The sequence below is a fragment of the Zalophus californianus genome, chromosome 10 (assembly GCF_009762305.2).
Source record: "Zalophus californianus isolate mZalCal1 chromosome 10, mZalCal1.pri.v2, whole genome shotgun sequence".
In the NCBI taxonomy this organism is placed as follows: Eukaryota; Metazoa; Chordata; class Mammalia; order Carnivora; family Otariidae; genus Zalophus; species Zalophus californianus.
In genome coordinates this window covers 84,232,679-84,246,184 of record NC_045604.1, presented here as the reverse complement: position 1 = coordinate 84,246,184, position 13,506 = coordinate 84,232,679, and the positions used below count along the sequence as shown (strand labels likewise).

The 13,506-nt window shown below is 38.0% G+C and overlaps 1 protein-coding gene across 3 annotated transcripts in view; it reads left to right on the top strand.

Annotated features, from left to right (window-relative positions):
* The window catches only part of GDE1 (glycerophosphodiester phosphodiesterase 1), a 40,635-nt gene that overhangs the window by 5,960 nt on the left and 21,169 nt on the right, over window positions 1–13,506 (top strand). For 2 of the 3 annotated variants that reach the window (XM_027609895.1, XM_027609894.1), the window contains exon 2: window positions 11,035–11,210. In XM_027609895.1, coding sequence (XP_027465696.1) covers window positions 11,035–11,210 — 176 coding nt within the window. The remainder of the gene's footprint in view (window positions 1–11,034; window positions 11,211–13,506) is intronic. The other variant, XM_027609896.2, reaches the window with a different exon arrangement.

Genomic DNA, 13,506 nt, shown 5'->3' with positions numbered 1-13,506 from the left:
TTAAAATTTTGAGATACAGTTTCTTCTAAGAGATCAAAATATACCCTAAATCACTAGTGTATGGCTTTGTTCTAGTCTCCTGCCTGATCACATTCTCCCCTTTTCCTTTTTTTTTATCTTAAATCTTCTTTCTTTTTTCAAACAACTTCTTATCAAGTCCTTTTATAAAATCTTTTATAATTTTCATCGTTACAGTCATCTTCCATCCCTTCATTGTATCAACCCTTATTTTGTACATATATGTCTTTCTTCCTTTAAAATTTTAGGAGGCACTTTTTTCTAACAGACCAAAATACGCCCAAAATCTAGTGTGTGGCACTGATCTATGCACTAGCCTGATCATATTTGATCATATTCTGCTTTTTTTGTATTCTGTTTTTGTTTTTATCTTTTTTTCTTTTTTTTTTTTTCCTCTTTCTTTTTTCTTTCTTTCCCTTTCTTTTCCCCTGGTTTCAGGTCTTTTCTGATTTGTATACAGTATATTTGCTGGGGACGTTGTAAACCTGTTAGCACTTTGTTCTCTCATTCATCTATTCTCCTCTGGACAAAATGACAAGACGAAAAAATCACCTCAGCAAAAAGAACAAGAGGTAGTACCGTCAGCCAGGGACCTACTCAATACGGACATTAGTACGATGTCGGACCTAGAGTTCAGAATCATGACTTTAAAGATACTAGCTGGGCTTGAAAAAAGCGTGGAAGTTATTAGAGCAACCCTTTCTGGAGAAATAAAAACTAAAATCTAACCAAGTCGAAATCAAAAAGGCTATTGATGAGATGCAATCAAAAATGGGGGCACTAACTGCTAAGATAAATGAGGCAGAAGAGAGAATCAGTGATATAGAAGACCAAATGATGGAAAATAAAGAGACTGAGAAAAAGAGAGATAAACAACTACAGGATCACAAGGGCAGAATTCGAGAGATAAGTGATACGATAAGGCGAAACAACATTAGAATAATTGGGATCCCAGAAGAAGAAGAGAGAGAGAGAGGGGCAGAAGGTATATTGGAGCAAATTATAGCAGAGAACTTCCCTAATGTGAGGAAGGAAACACGCATCAAAATCCAGGAGGCACAGAGAACCCCTCTCAAAATCAATAATAATAGGTCAACACCCCGACATCTAATAGTAAAACTTACGAGTCTCAGAGACAAAGAGAAAATCCTGAAAGCAGCTCGGGAGAAGAGATATGTAACCTACAATGGTAGAAACATTAGATTGGCAACAGACCTATCCACAGAGACCTGGCAGGCCAGAAAGGACTGGCAAGATATCTTCAGAGCACTAAACGAGAAAAATATGCAGCCAAGAATACTATATCCAGCTAGGCTGTCATTGAAAATAGAAGGAGAGATAAAAAGCTTCCAGAACAAACAAAAACTAAAGGAATTTGCAAACACGAAACCAGCCCTCCAAGAAATATTGAAAGGGGTCCTCTAAGCAAAGAGAGAGCCTAAAAGCAGCAAAGATCAGAAAGGAACACAGACAACATACAGTTAACAGTCATCTTACAGGCAATACAATGGCACTAAATTCATACCTTTCAATAGTTACCCTGAATGTAAATGGGCTCAATGCCCCAATCAAAAGACACAGGCTATTAGATTGGATTAAAAAACAAGACCCATCAATATGCTGTCTGCAAGAGACTCATTTTAGACCCAAAGACACCCCCAGATTGAAAGTGAGGGGGTGGAAAAACCATTTACCATGCTAATGGACACCAAAAGAAAGCTGGGGTGGCAATCCTTCTAGCAGACAAATTAGATTTTAAAACAAAGACTGTAATAAGAGATGAGGAAGGACACTATATCCTACTTAAAGGGTCTATCCAACAAGAAGATCTAACAATTGTAAATATCTATGCCCCGAACATGGGAGCAGCCAATTATATAAGGCAATTAATAACAAAAGCAAAGAAACACATTGACAACAATAGAATAATAGTGGGGGACTTTAACACCCCCCTGACTGAAATGGACAGATCATCTAAGCAAAAGATCAACAAGGAAATAAAGACTTTAAATGACACCCTGGACCAAATGGACTTCACAGACATATTCAGAATATTCCATCCCAAAGCAACGGAATACACATTCTTCTCTAGTGCCCATGGAACATTCTCCAGAATTGATCACATCCTAGGTCACAAATCAGGTCTCAACCGGTACCAAAAGATTGGGATCATTCCCTGCATGTTTTCAGACCACAATGCTTTGAAACCAGAACTCAATCACAAGAGGAAAGTCGGAAAGAACTCAAATACATGGAGGCTAAAGAGCATCCTACTAAAGAATGAAGGGGTCAACCAGGAAATTAAAGAAGAATTAAAAAAATTCATGGGAACCAATGAAAATGAAAACTGTTCAAAATCTTTGGGATACAGCAAAGGCAGTCCTGAGAGGAAAGTATATAGCAATACAAGCCTTTCTCAAGAAACAAGAAAGGTCTCAAATACACAACCTAACCCTACACCTAAAGGAGCTGGAGAAAGAACAGCAAAGAAAGCCTAAACCCAGCAGGAGAAGAGAAATAATAAAGATCAGAGCAGAAATCAATGAACTAGAAACCAAAAGAACAGTAGAACAGATCAACGAAACTAGGAGCTGCTTCTTTGAAAGAATTCACAGGATTGATAAACCCCTGGCCAGACTGATCAAGAAGAAAAGAGAAATGACCCAAATCAACAAAATCATGAATGAAAGAGGAGAGATCACAACCAACACCAAAGAAATACAAACAATGATAAGAACATATTATGAGCAACTCTATGCCAGCAAATTAGATAACCTGGAAGAAATGGGTGCATTCCTAGAGATGTATCAACTACCAAAATTGAACCAGGAAGAAATAGAAAACCAAAACAGACCTATAACCACTAAGGAATTTGAAGCAGTCATCAAAAATCTGCCAAGAAACAAAAGCCCAGGGCCAGATGGCTTCCCAGGGGAATTCTATCAGACATTTAAAGAAGAATTAATACCTATTCTCCTGAAACTGTTCCAAAAAATAGAAATGGAAGGAAAACTTCCAAACTCATTTTATGAGGCCAGCATTACCGTGATCCCAAAACCAGATAAAGACCCCATCAAAAAGGAGAATTACAGACCAATATCCTTGATGAACATGGATGCAAAAATTCTCACCAAAATACTAGCCAATAGGATCCAACAGTACATTAAAAGGATTATTCACCACGACCAAGTGGGATTTATCCCTGGGCTGCAAGGCTGGTTCAACATCCGCAAATCAATCAACGTGATACACTACATTAACAATAGAAAGAACAAGAATCATATGATCCTCTCAACAGATGCAGAAAAAGCATTTGACAAAGTACAGCATCCTTTCTTGATCAAAACTCTTCAGAGTATAGGGTTAGAGGGTACATACCTCAATATCATAAAAGCCATCTATGAAAAACCTACAGCGAATATCATTCTCAATGGGGAAAGGCTGAGAGCTTTTCCCCTAAGGTCAGGAACGCGGCAGGGATGTCCACTCTCACCACTGCTATTCAACATAGTATTAGAAGTCCTAGCCACAGCAATCAGACAACAAAAAGAAATCAAAGGCATCCAAATCGGCAAAGAGGAAGTCAAACTCTCACTCTTTGCAGATGATATGATACTGTATGTGGAAAACCCAAAAGACTCCACCCCAAAACTGCTACAACTCATACAGGAATTCAGTAAAGTAGCAGGATATAAAATCAATGTACAGAAATCAGTGGCATTCCTATACACCAACAACAAGACAGAAGAGAGACAAATCAAGGAGTCGATCCCATTTACAATTGCACCCAAAACCATTAGATACCTAGGAATAAATTTAACCAAAGAGGCAAAGGATCTGTACTCAGAAAACTATAAAATATTCATGAAAGAAATTGAAGAAGACACAAAGAAATGGAAAAACGTTCCATGCTCATGGATTGGGAGAACCAACATTGTGACGATGTCAGTGCTACCTAGAGCAATCTACACATTCAATGCAATCCCCATCAAAATACCATCCACTTTTTTCAAAGAAATGGAACAAATAATCCTAAAATTTGTATGGAACCAGAAGAGACCCCGAATAGCCAGAGGAATGTTGAAAAAGAAAAGCAAAGCTGGTGGCATCACAATTCCGGACTTCCCGCTCTATTACAAAGCTGTCATCATCAAGACGGTATGGTACTGGCACAAAAACAGACACATAGATCATTGGAACAGAATCAAGAGCCCAGAAATGGACCCTCAACTCTATGGTCAACTCATCTTTGACGAAGCAGGAAAGAATGTCCAATGGAAAAAAGTCTCTTCAACAAATGGTTTTGGGAAAATTGGACAGCCACATGCAGAAGAATGAAACTGGACCATTTCCTTACACCACACACAAAAATAGACTCCAAATGGTTGAAAGACCTAAACATGTTGTTGGTGAGACAGGAGTCCATCAAAATCCTAAAGGAGAACACAGGTAGCAACCTCTTCGACCTCAGCTGCAGCAACTTCTTCCTAGAAACATCGCCAAAGGCACGGGAAGCCAGGGCAAAAATGAACTATTGGGATTTCATCAAGATAAAAAGCTTTTGCACAGCAAAAGAAACAGTCCGCAAAACCAAAAGACAACCGACAGAATGGGAGAAAATATTTGCAAATGACATATCAGATAAAGGGCTAGTATCCAAAATCTATAAAGAACTTATCAAACTCAACACCCAAAGAACAAATAATCCAATCAAGAAATGGGCAGAAGACATGAACAGACATTTTTCCAAAGAAGACATCCAAATGGCCAACAGGCACATGAAAAGGTGCTCAACATCGCTCGGCATCAGGGAAATCCAAATCAAAACCTCCATGAGATACCACCTCACACCCGTCAGAATGGCTAAAATTAACAAGTCAGGGAACGACAGATGTTGGCGGGGATGTGGAGAAAGGGGAACCCTCCTACACTGTTGGTGGGAATGCAAACTGGTGCAACCACTCTGGAAAACAGTATGGAGGTTCCTCAAACAGTTGAAATTAGAGCTACCATTCGATCCAGCAATTGCACTACTGGGTATTTACCACAAAGATACAAATGTAGGGACCCGAAGGGGTACGTGCACCCCAATGTTTATAGCAGCAATGTCCACAATAGCCAAACTGTGGAAAGAGCCAAGATGTCATCGACAGATGAATGGATAAAGAAGATGTGGTATATATACACAATGGAATATTATGCAGCCATCAAAAGGAATGAGATCTTGCCATTTGCAACGACGTGGATGGAACTAGAGGGTGTTATACTTAGTGAAATAAGTCAATCAGAGAAAGACATGTATCATATGACCTCACTGATATGAGGAATTCTTAATCTCAGGAAACAAACTGATTGTTACTGGAGTGGTGGGGGGTGGGAGGGATGGGTTGGCTGGGTGATAGACATTGGGTAGGGTATGTGCTATGGTGAGCGCTGTGAATTGTGCAAGACTGTTGAATCACAGATCTGTACCTCTGAAACAAATAACAACATATTTTAAGAAAAAAGAAAAAGAAGAAGATAACAGGAGAGGAAGAATGAAGTCAGTAAGAGTAAGTCAGAGGGGGAGACGAACCATGAGAGACGATGGACTCTGAAAAACATACTGAGGGTTCTAGAGGGGAGGAGGGTAGGGGGATGGGTTAGCCTGGTGATGGGTATTAAAGAGGGCACATTCTGCATGGAGCACTGGGTGTTATGAACAAACAATGAATCATGGAACACTACATCAAAAACTAATGATGTAATATATGGTGATTAACATTAAAAAAAAAAAAAGAACAGGTCTCTATTAGTGGGGAAGAAGAAGGGGAATAGATTTGGGTAGACAATCAACATTCTCTGTGGCTCCATCCTACATTGTGGTCTTTGTATTATACTTGCTCTTTCTTCTGCTTGGGAAACTCTTCCCCTGGATCTTCATATGGTTAGCTCCCTTAACCATTAAGGTCTCAGCTCACATGTCATATTCTTAGAGAGGCCTTCCTTGACTGCCTTGTCTAGTGACCCCCCCACTGGCCTTAACCTTCACATTACCCTTTATTTTCTTTTTCAAAACATTTATCACTATCAAAATTTACATGTAACATGTTTGTAATCTGTTTCTCCCTAGTGAGATATAAGATCCATGATCCTTTTTTTTCTTGTTCACCACTTTCTCCTCACTGCTTAGAACATTGCCTGATATCTAGTAGGCACTCAATAAGTTTTTTTTTGGAAGGAATGTGATGTTCTAATAGCCAATAAACGCACAAGAAAAGATACTCAACATTATCAGTCATCAGGGAAATGGAAATCAAACCCACAATGGAATTCCCATTAGGGTAGCTATAAACAGAAAACAATAACAGGTGTTGACGAGGATGTGGAGAAATTGGAACTTTCATACACTGCTGGTGGGAAAAACTGTCTGGCAGTTCCTTAAAAGGTTAAACACAGAGTTACCATTCGATCCAGCAATAAAACTCCTAGATATATACATATATCTAAAAGAATTGAAAACATACATCATGCAAAAACTTGTACAGAAATGTTCATAGCATTATTAATAGCCAAAGTGGAAACAACAGAAATATCCATCAGCTGATGAATGGATAAGTAAAATGTGATATAGCCATACAATGGAATAATATTCAGCAAGAAAAAGGAATGAAGTCCTGGTACATGTTACAACATGAATGAACCTTAGAAACATGCTAAGTGAAAGAAAAAAAGCCAGTCACAGAAGACTGCATGTTATATAATTCTATTAAATAAAATGTCCAGAATGAGCAAATCCATAGAGATAGAAGTAGATTAGTAGTTGCCAGGAATGGGGATTGACTGTTAAAGGACACAGGATTTCTTTTTGAGGTGATGAAAACATTCTAAAAGTGATTGTGTTGGTGGTTTCAGAGCTCTGTGAATTTAATTTTTAAAAAACCAGGGGCTCCTGGGTGGCTTAGTCGGTTAAGCATCTGCCTTCAGCTCAGGTCACGATCCCAGCGTCCTGGGATTGGGCCCGGCATCAGGCTCCGTGCTCAGTGGGGAGCCTGCTTCTCCCTCTCCCTCTGCCTGCCTGCCTGCCTGCCTATCTGCCTACTTGTGATCTCTCTCTCTCTGTCAGACAAACAAAAAACAAATAAATCTTTAAAAAACAAAACAAAAAAAACCCCATTGAATTGTACTCTTTAAACGTAAATTACATGGTATGTGAATAGTCTCAAAGCTAAAAAGAAGAAGAAAGCTGTGATTCTGAACTTCGTCAGATTGAAAAATCTCTACCAAAAAACATTGTGCCATTCTGTGTTCTAATAGTGGAATCTATGGTTTTCTTCATTGTCAGTAAACACAAATTAAGTTCTTTCTGTGTATGAAGTTATTGTATAAGGTTGGATATTGAAAAGATACTTTTCAGTGAAACATTTAAAAAGCCATATAAATATAACAAATTTGTTAAAGCAAATACTTTTTAAATCAATTTTATCAAAGTATAATTTACATCAATAAAAGGCAGACATTTTCAATGTACAGTTTGATGAGTTTTGATAAATATATATACCTGGGTAACCATCACCTTAATCCATTTCTATCACCCCAGAAAGTTCCTTTGTGCTCTTTGGAGTTAACCCCCCACTCACACCTCTGCCCCAAGGCAAGCATTGATACTACACTGTGCTATTCTATTACTAAACTATTAGTATAGTTTTTAGGGCGCCTGGGTGGCTCAGTCATTAAGCATCTGCCTTCGGCTCAGGTCATGATCCCAGGGTCCTGGGATTGAGCCCCGCATCCGGCTCCCTGCTCTGCCGGGAGCCTGCTTCTCCCTCACCCTCTGCTTGCCTCTCTGCCTATTTGTGCTCTCCCTATCTCTCTCTTTGTCAAATAAATACATAAAATCTTTAAAAAAATAAACTATTAGTATAGTTTTTAAATAAATTTTTCATTTTTAATAAAATTACAATATTTTTGTAAACCAGTTTATATGAGATTTGTATGTTTAGAAGAAAAAATACTATTATAAGGAATTTCTCTAAATTAAAAGATGAATGTGAATTGTATACTAATATGTGAATTTAATACAGGAGTTTATCTTTTTGTCTCTATAACTGGAATAACAAAAGTATCAGTAAAGAGGGCGCCTGGGTGGCTCAGTCGTTGGGCGTCTGCCTTCGGCTCGGGTCATGATCCCGGGGTCTTGGGATCGAGTCCTGCATCGGGCTCCCTGCTCAGCAGGAAGCCTGCTTCTCCCTCTCCCACTCCCCCTGCTTGTGTTCCTTCTCTCACTGTGTCTCTGTCAAATAAATAAATAAAATCTTTAAAAAAAAAAAAGTATCGGTAAAGAAAGTTGAATGCAGTCATTAGAAGATATGGTCTGAGAAACTCTAATATGGTGGTTCTTTTATAAAGCTTTTGCTTGGGGCCTTAATAAACTACTCAGAAAAGACAAATAAATGAACTCATTAGTTCTAGTAATCTTGCTAAAATTTAGTGTCTTATCACTGTCATTTTTTGTGTTGTAACCAAATAGAGATGGCCCTACTGTATACAAATATAATTGAACCAATTATAGTGCTGGCCTCAGGGAATAAGGATAACATTTGTGTTACAGTGAGAGAGATGCACTATGAATACTGAAAATGTGACCTTGTTGTATGTCTTAAATGATAAAACCCATGTTAATTTACCAGTGCATCATTCTGTCTTTAACTTAGAAAAGATACATTTTAATCTTGTAAAAAGATACACCTTTTAACCAGTGTAAGATGTGAGCACTATTTTAATGACTTTTTCACTGAGATGGGTTTTTTTGAATCATTATAGCTTATGCTGAGTGCCAGCTTTGAGCCAGGCACCAAGCTTGGTAATTTAAATGCATTATTTCTAAATCCTTACGTCTCTTAAGATCATTAGAGAAGTATCATCTTTTCTTTTTAAGATTTTATTTAGAGAAAGCATATGTGTGTGCACACATTAAGAAAGGGAGAAGGGCAGAGGGAGAGGGAGAATCTCAAGCAGACTCTGCTCTGAGGGCAGAGCCTGACACAGAGCTTGATCCACAACCGTGAGGTCATGACCTGAGCTGAAATCAGGAGTTGGTCAGAGTCAGTCGCTTAACCAACTGAGCCACCCAGATGCCCCGAAAAGTATCATCTTAAAAATGATGAAACTGAACCTAGAGTATGATAAGTAACTAGATGATACAGCCAGTGAGTGATGGATTTGGGGTTTTAGAGGAAGAAATCTTGGTCATAATATGAAAATCAAACTTTGAAGCTTAGAAGAAAAAAAGAGTTGTATTGTACCTTTATAAATGGGGGTAGGGAAGGATTTAAATAAAAGAGAATAATCTATGCCCATAAAGGACATGATTGATAAATTCGACTGTATTAAAACTAAAAATGTGTTAAAAAGAACACAATAAATGACAATGGCTAACAATTATTGAATGCCTGCTGTGCATTAGTACAGAGCTGTACGCTGTTTCCGGGTACTTGGGTACTTAAGTGTGTAGCGAATATATGAAGACCTTCTAAGGGAATGACACAGGAATGATGCACATCAACTTTAAGATGGAGAGGAAGGGGGAGAAATCTCCCGGTACTTGTAGTGTCAGTAATAAATATATAGTGCTTAAGAGTGCAGCCTCTACCACGTCATACTTTGTACAGCCCGGAGCAAGTCTCTTAATTCCTGTTTCCTCACCTGAAAATGAGAATCTTAATACTACCTAAGGGTGGTGGGAATCAAATGAGTTAATATATTTAAAGCATTTAGAATAGTGCCTGACTATATAGAAAAGGCTCAGTAAATAGTAACTATTACTGTGTTTTAGGGCAGCAAGAGATTGAAGCAAATGTGGCAAAATGTTAACATCTGTTAAGTCTTCTTTGCTATGTACTGCTGTGTGTGTTTGCCTAATTAAGATTTTTTTAAATTTAAAATCTTGATCATAATGAGCATTTCATGTCTTCATTGTGACAAAGAAGCCAAGGAAGCAAACGTTGGGTCATGTGTCTCAGAGGAACATGCTCAAGTTCTCTTTTTAGATAAATTCCAGTATACCTTATCATGTTTACCAGCTTGTTGGCCAACAGCCAGTGCTGCTTATATAAACAAAATGTAGTGTCCCCTAGAAGCAGGCTTGGTGTTCCCGTTACAGAGGGTGGAGTTAAACCAACAAAAACATGACTCCTCTTGTTTATGCCAAAGTGGTGCATATACAGCTAATCATCAAACACTGGGGAATCATCAGAGATGCTGTACCAAACAGAGTGTAGTAATCAGTGGAATTTGTCTAAATATTTGTAATTGTAAGCCATTAATGGCCCATAGAGTTAAAGCAACCAGAGAAAACTTAAGTTCCAGAAATTTTCCCATATACTACTGTGAGAATGGGAAGAGTGGGAAATTTATTTTTTTTTTAAGATTTTATTTATTTATGGGGCGCCTGGGTGGCTCAGTCATTAAGCATCTGCCTTCGGCTCAGGTCATGATCCCAGGGTCCTGAGATCAAGCCCCGCACCGGGCTCCCTGCTCAGCAGGGAGCCTACTTCTCCCTCTCCCAACCCCCCGCTTGTGTTCCCTCTATCGCTGTCTCTCTCTCTATGTCAAATAAATAAATAAAAATCTTTAAAAAAAATTATTTATTTGAGAGAGTGAGAGAGAGATCATGAGCAGGGGGGAAGGGTAGAAGGAGAAGCAGACTCCCCACTGAGCAGGGAGCCTGATGCAGGACACAATCCCAGGACCCTGGGATCATGACCTGAGCTGAAGGCAGCCGCTTAACTGACTGAGCCACCCAGGTGCCCAAGACTGGGGAATTTAAAGTGTTTGAGGAATCCCTAAGTGTGCAGGTTGAAGTAAGGTTATCAGGAAAAGTAGAAACTGGGTGGGTTGCTATTTGGTATAAGGAGGAGAAGGAATCAGTAAGAGACACTGTCCACTTAGCTAGCACTGTTGGTCATCTTGAGCATGTAGATTGTAAAGTGACATCTGTGGCCACTTGTTATTTATATTGTTGATGTTTTTGTTAAGGCAGCTAAGAATGGAGCAACAGGTGTGGAGTTGGACATTGAGTTTACTTCTGACGGGATTCCTATCTTAATGCACGATAACACAGTCGATAGGACGACTGATGGCACTGGTCGATTGTGTGATTTGACATTTGAACAAATTAGGAAGCTTAATCCTGCAGCAAATCACAGGTTAAGGTAAGTGGTTCATTGTCACTTAAACGTACCTTTCATCTTCTGTTGGGGATCACAGAAAGACACTGGCACTTTCTAAAGACACTGGCATCTTCTGCTCCAGGGGAATTGTTTTGTTGTGTTTTGTTTTGAACTATGTACAGGTTTCCCAAGTAATGAGCAGGGTGCCAGGAACAACTGAAATATGGCATGGATGTTTTTCATCTTTTCCCACTGTGGCCAGGTTTGGCCTGGGAATTATTCTCAAGACAATACACTGTGTAGTCACTAACATTAGTAACATTAGACAGTTACTTTGTACTATCCTATAAATTTTATATATAAGAGATTTATAGATATATCTGTATCTCAGAATTAGTCCTATAAGATATTCCACAAGAAAAGAGTTCTATGATCAACTAAGATCAAGCACTATACTCTAGATGTTCCCTTTAGGGATAAACAGTCCACATCAATCAGTTATTACCTTTAATGTTTCTCAAAGATGTATGACTACAGAACCCACACCATTCCCACCATAAACAGCTATAAACACGTTGGAATGAGTATACTGGGTAATATACTTTGGAATATGATTATCTAAATCCCTCTCTTCTTTGTAATACTGAAAAATGTATGCTCACTGTTACTCATGTTGTATCATTCTCTCGACAATGATCAATACTCTTTGAGTATTAAGTGTTTGACCTAGTGGTCATGTTATAGTCCTCCCTAACAGATGATTCAGACTTTATTTTCCTAGGATCCTGAAAGAAAAGTCAACCAAAGGAAATTATAATTTAATCTAGAAAGAGTATTGGTAACACTTGAAAGTTCTGAGTGTAAGCTGCTGGAATTGCTCTTTGCAATACTCAGATATTTCATTGTTCTGTTATCTGCGAGGGAAATGCTAGTTTTAATATTACAGAGACATTGCAGCTAAGAGGTCAGCTTCAAAGTCAACAATTAAAGCAAAAAATGCTCAGGGTCATCATCACCCATAAAATCCTTTAAGAAGGCATGATATTGTGAATAGATCATCCAGGCAGAAAATCAGTAATGAAACTGTCTTTGAATGACACATTAGATCAGATGGGCATGACAGATATATAGAGAACATAACATCCAAAAACAACAGAGTATATATTCTTTCAAGTGCACATGGAGCATTCTCCAGGATAGATCACATGTTAGGCCACAAAACAAGTCTCAATAAATTTAAAAAGACTGAAATCATATCATGCATTTTTTCTTACCACAGCGGTATGAAAGTAGCAATCACTCACAAGAAAAAGCTGGAAAAAAAAACACAAACACACAGAGGCTAAATGACATGCTACTAAACAACCAGTGAGTCCACAAAGAAATCAAAGAAGAAATTAAAAAAATATATGGAGACAGATGAGAATACAATAATCCAAAATCTTTGGGATACAACAAAAGCAGTTCTAAAAGGGAATTTTAGCAATACAGGCCTATCTCAAACAATCAAACCTTACACCCAAAGAACTAGGAAAAGAAAAAGCCCAAGGTGAGTAAAAGGAAATAATAAAGATCAGTGCAGAAATAAATGAACTAGAGACTAAAAAAACAATAGAAAAGATCAATGAAACCAAAAGCTGATTCTTTGAAAAGATCAACAAAACTGATAAACTTTTAGCCAGACTCATCAAAAATTACCTGTAATGATTCTGGAAATCTGTGGAGGAGAGAAACCACTGTATGAAAATGTTGGAGTCTATCATGTAAGCTGCTACCCTTAAATAAAATCCAAACTGTGGATTCTCTTCAATGTCTAAAATTACAAGGGGCCATTAACTTTAGTAAAAAAGACCATTGGCTTTGCTAAATTCTTCATGATCATATTCCATAATTTTATAAAGTTTCCAAGTTAAAGAAGTTGAATGATTTGGCGGGGGGGCACCTTTTACAGAAGTTTTACAATCACCTTTGAGGCATTGCTATAAGTCTTGATTTGCTAATTGACTTTTGTATGTTAATAGGCTTGAACCTATTAATACACACATTAAGTAATACCTTAATTTGTTTTAGGACTTTCATTTAGTGTAACTACAACAGAGCATATATAAAAAACTACTCATTCCCTCATTAATACACCTAAATAACCATTCACTTTTCCTTATACTCCAGTGCATTTTAAAGAAAGGAGTATGTGAAAAATTTTAAACACATAAAAAACCTCTAGAAAGAGAAGGAAAATCAAATGAGAACCATCCTCTGGGTAATGCTACCAATTACTATGTTACACTGCATCATTCTACCTAGGTTTTGTTTTTGTTTTTTTACTACTTCTAATCTG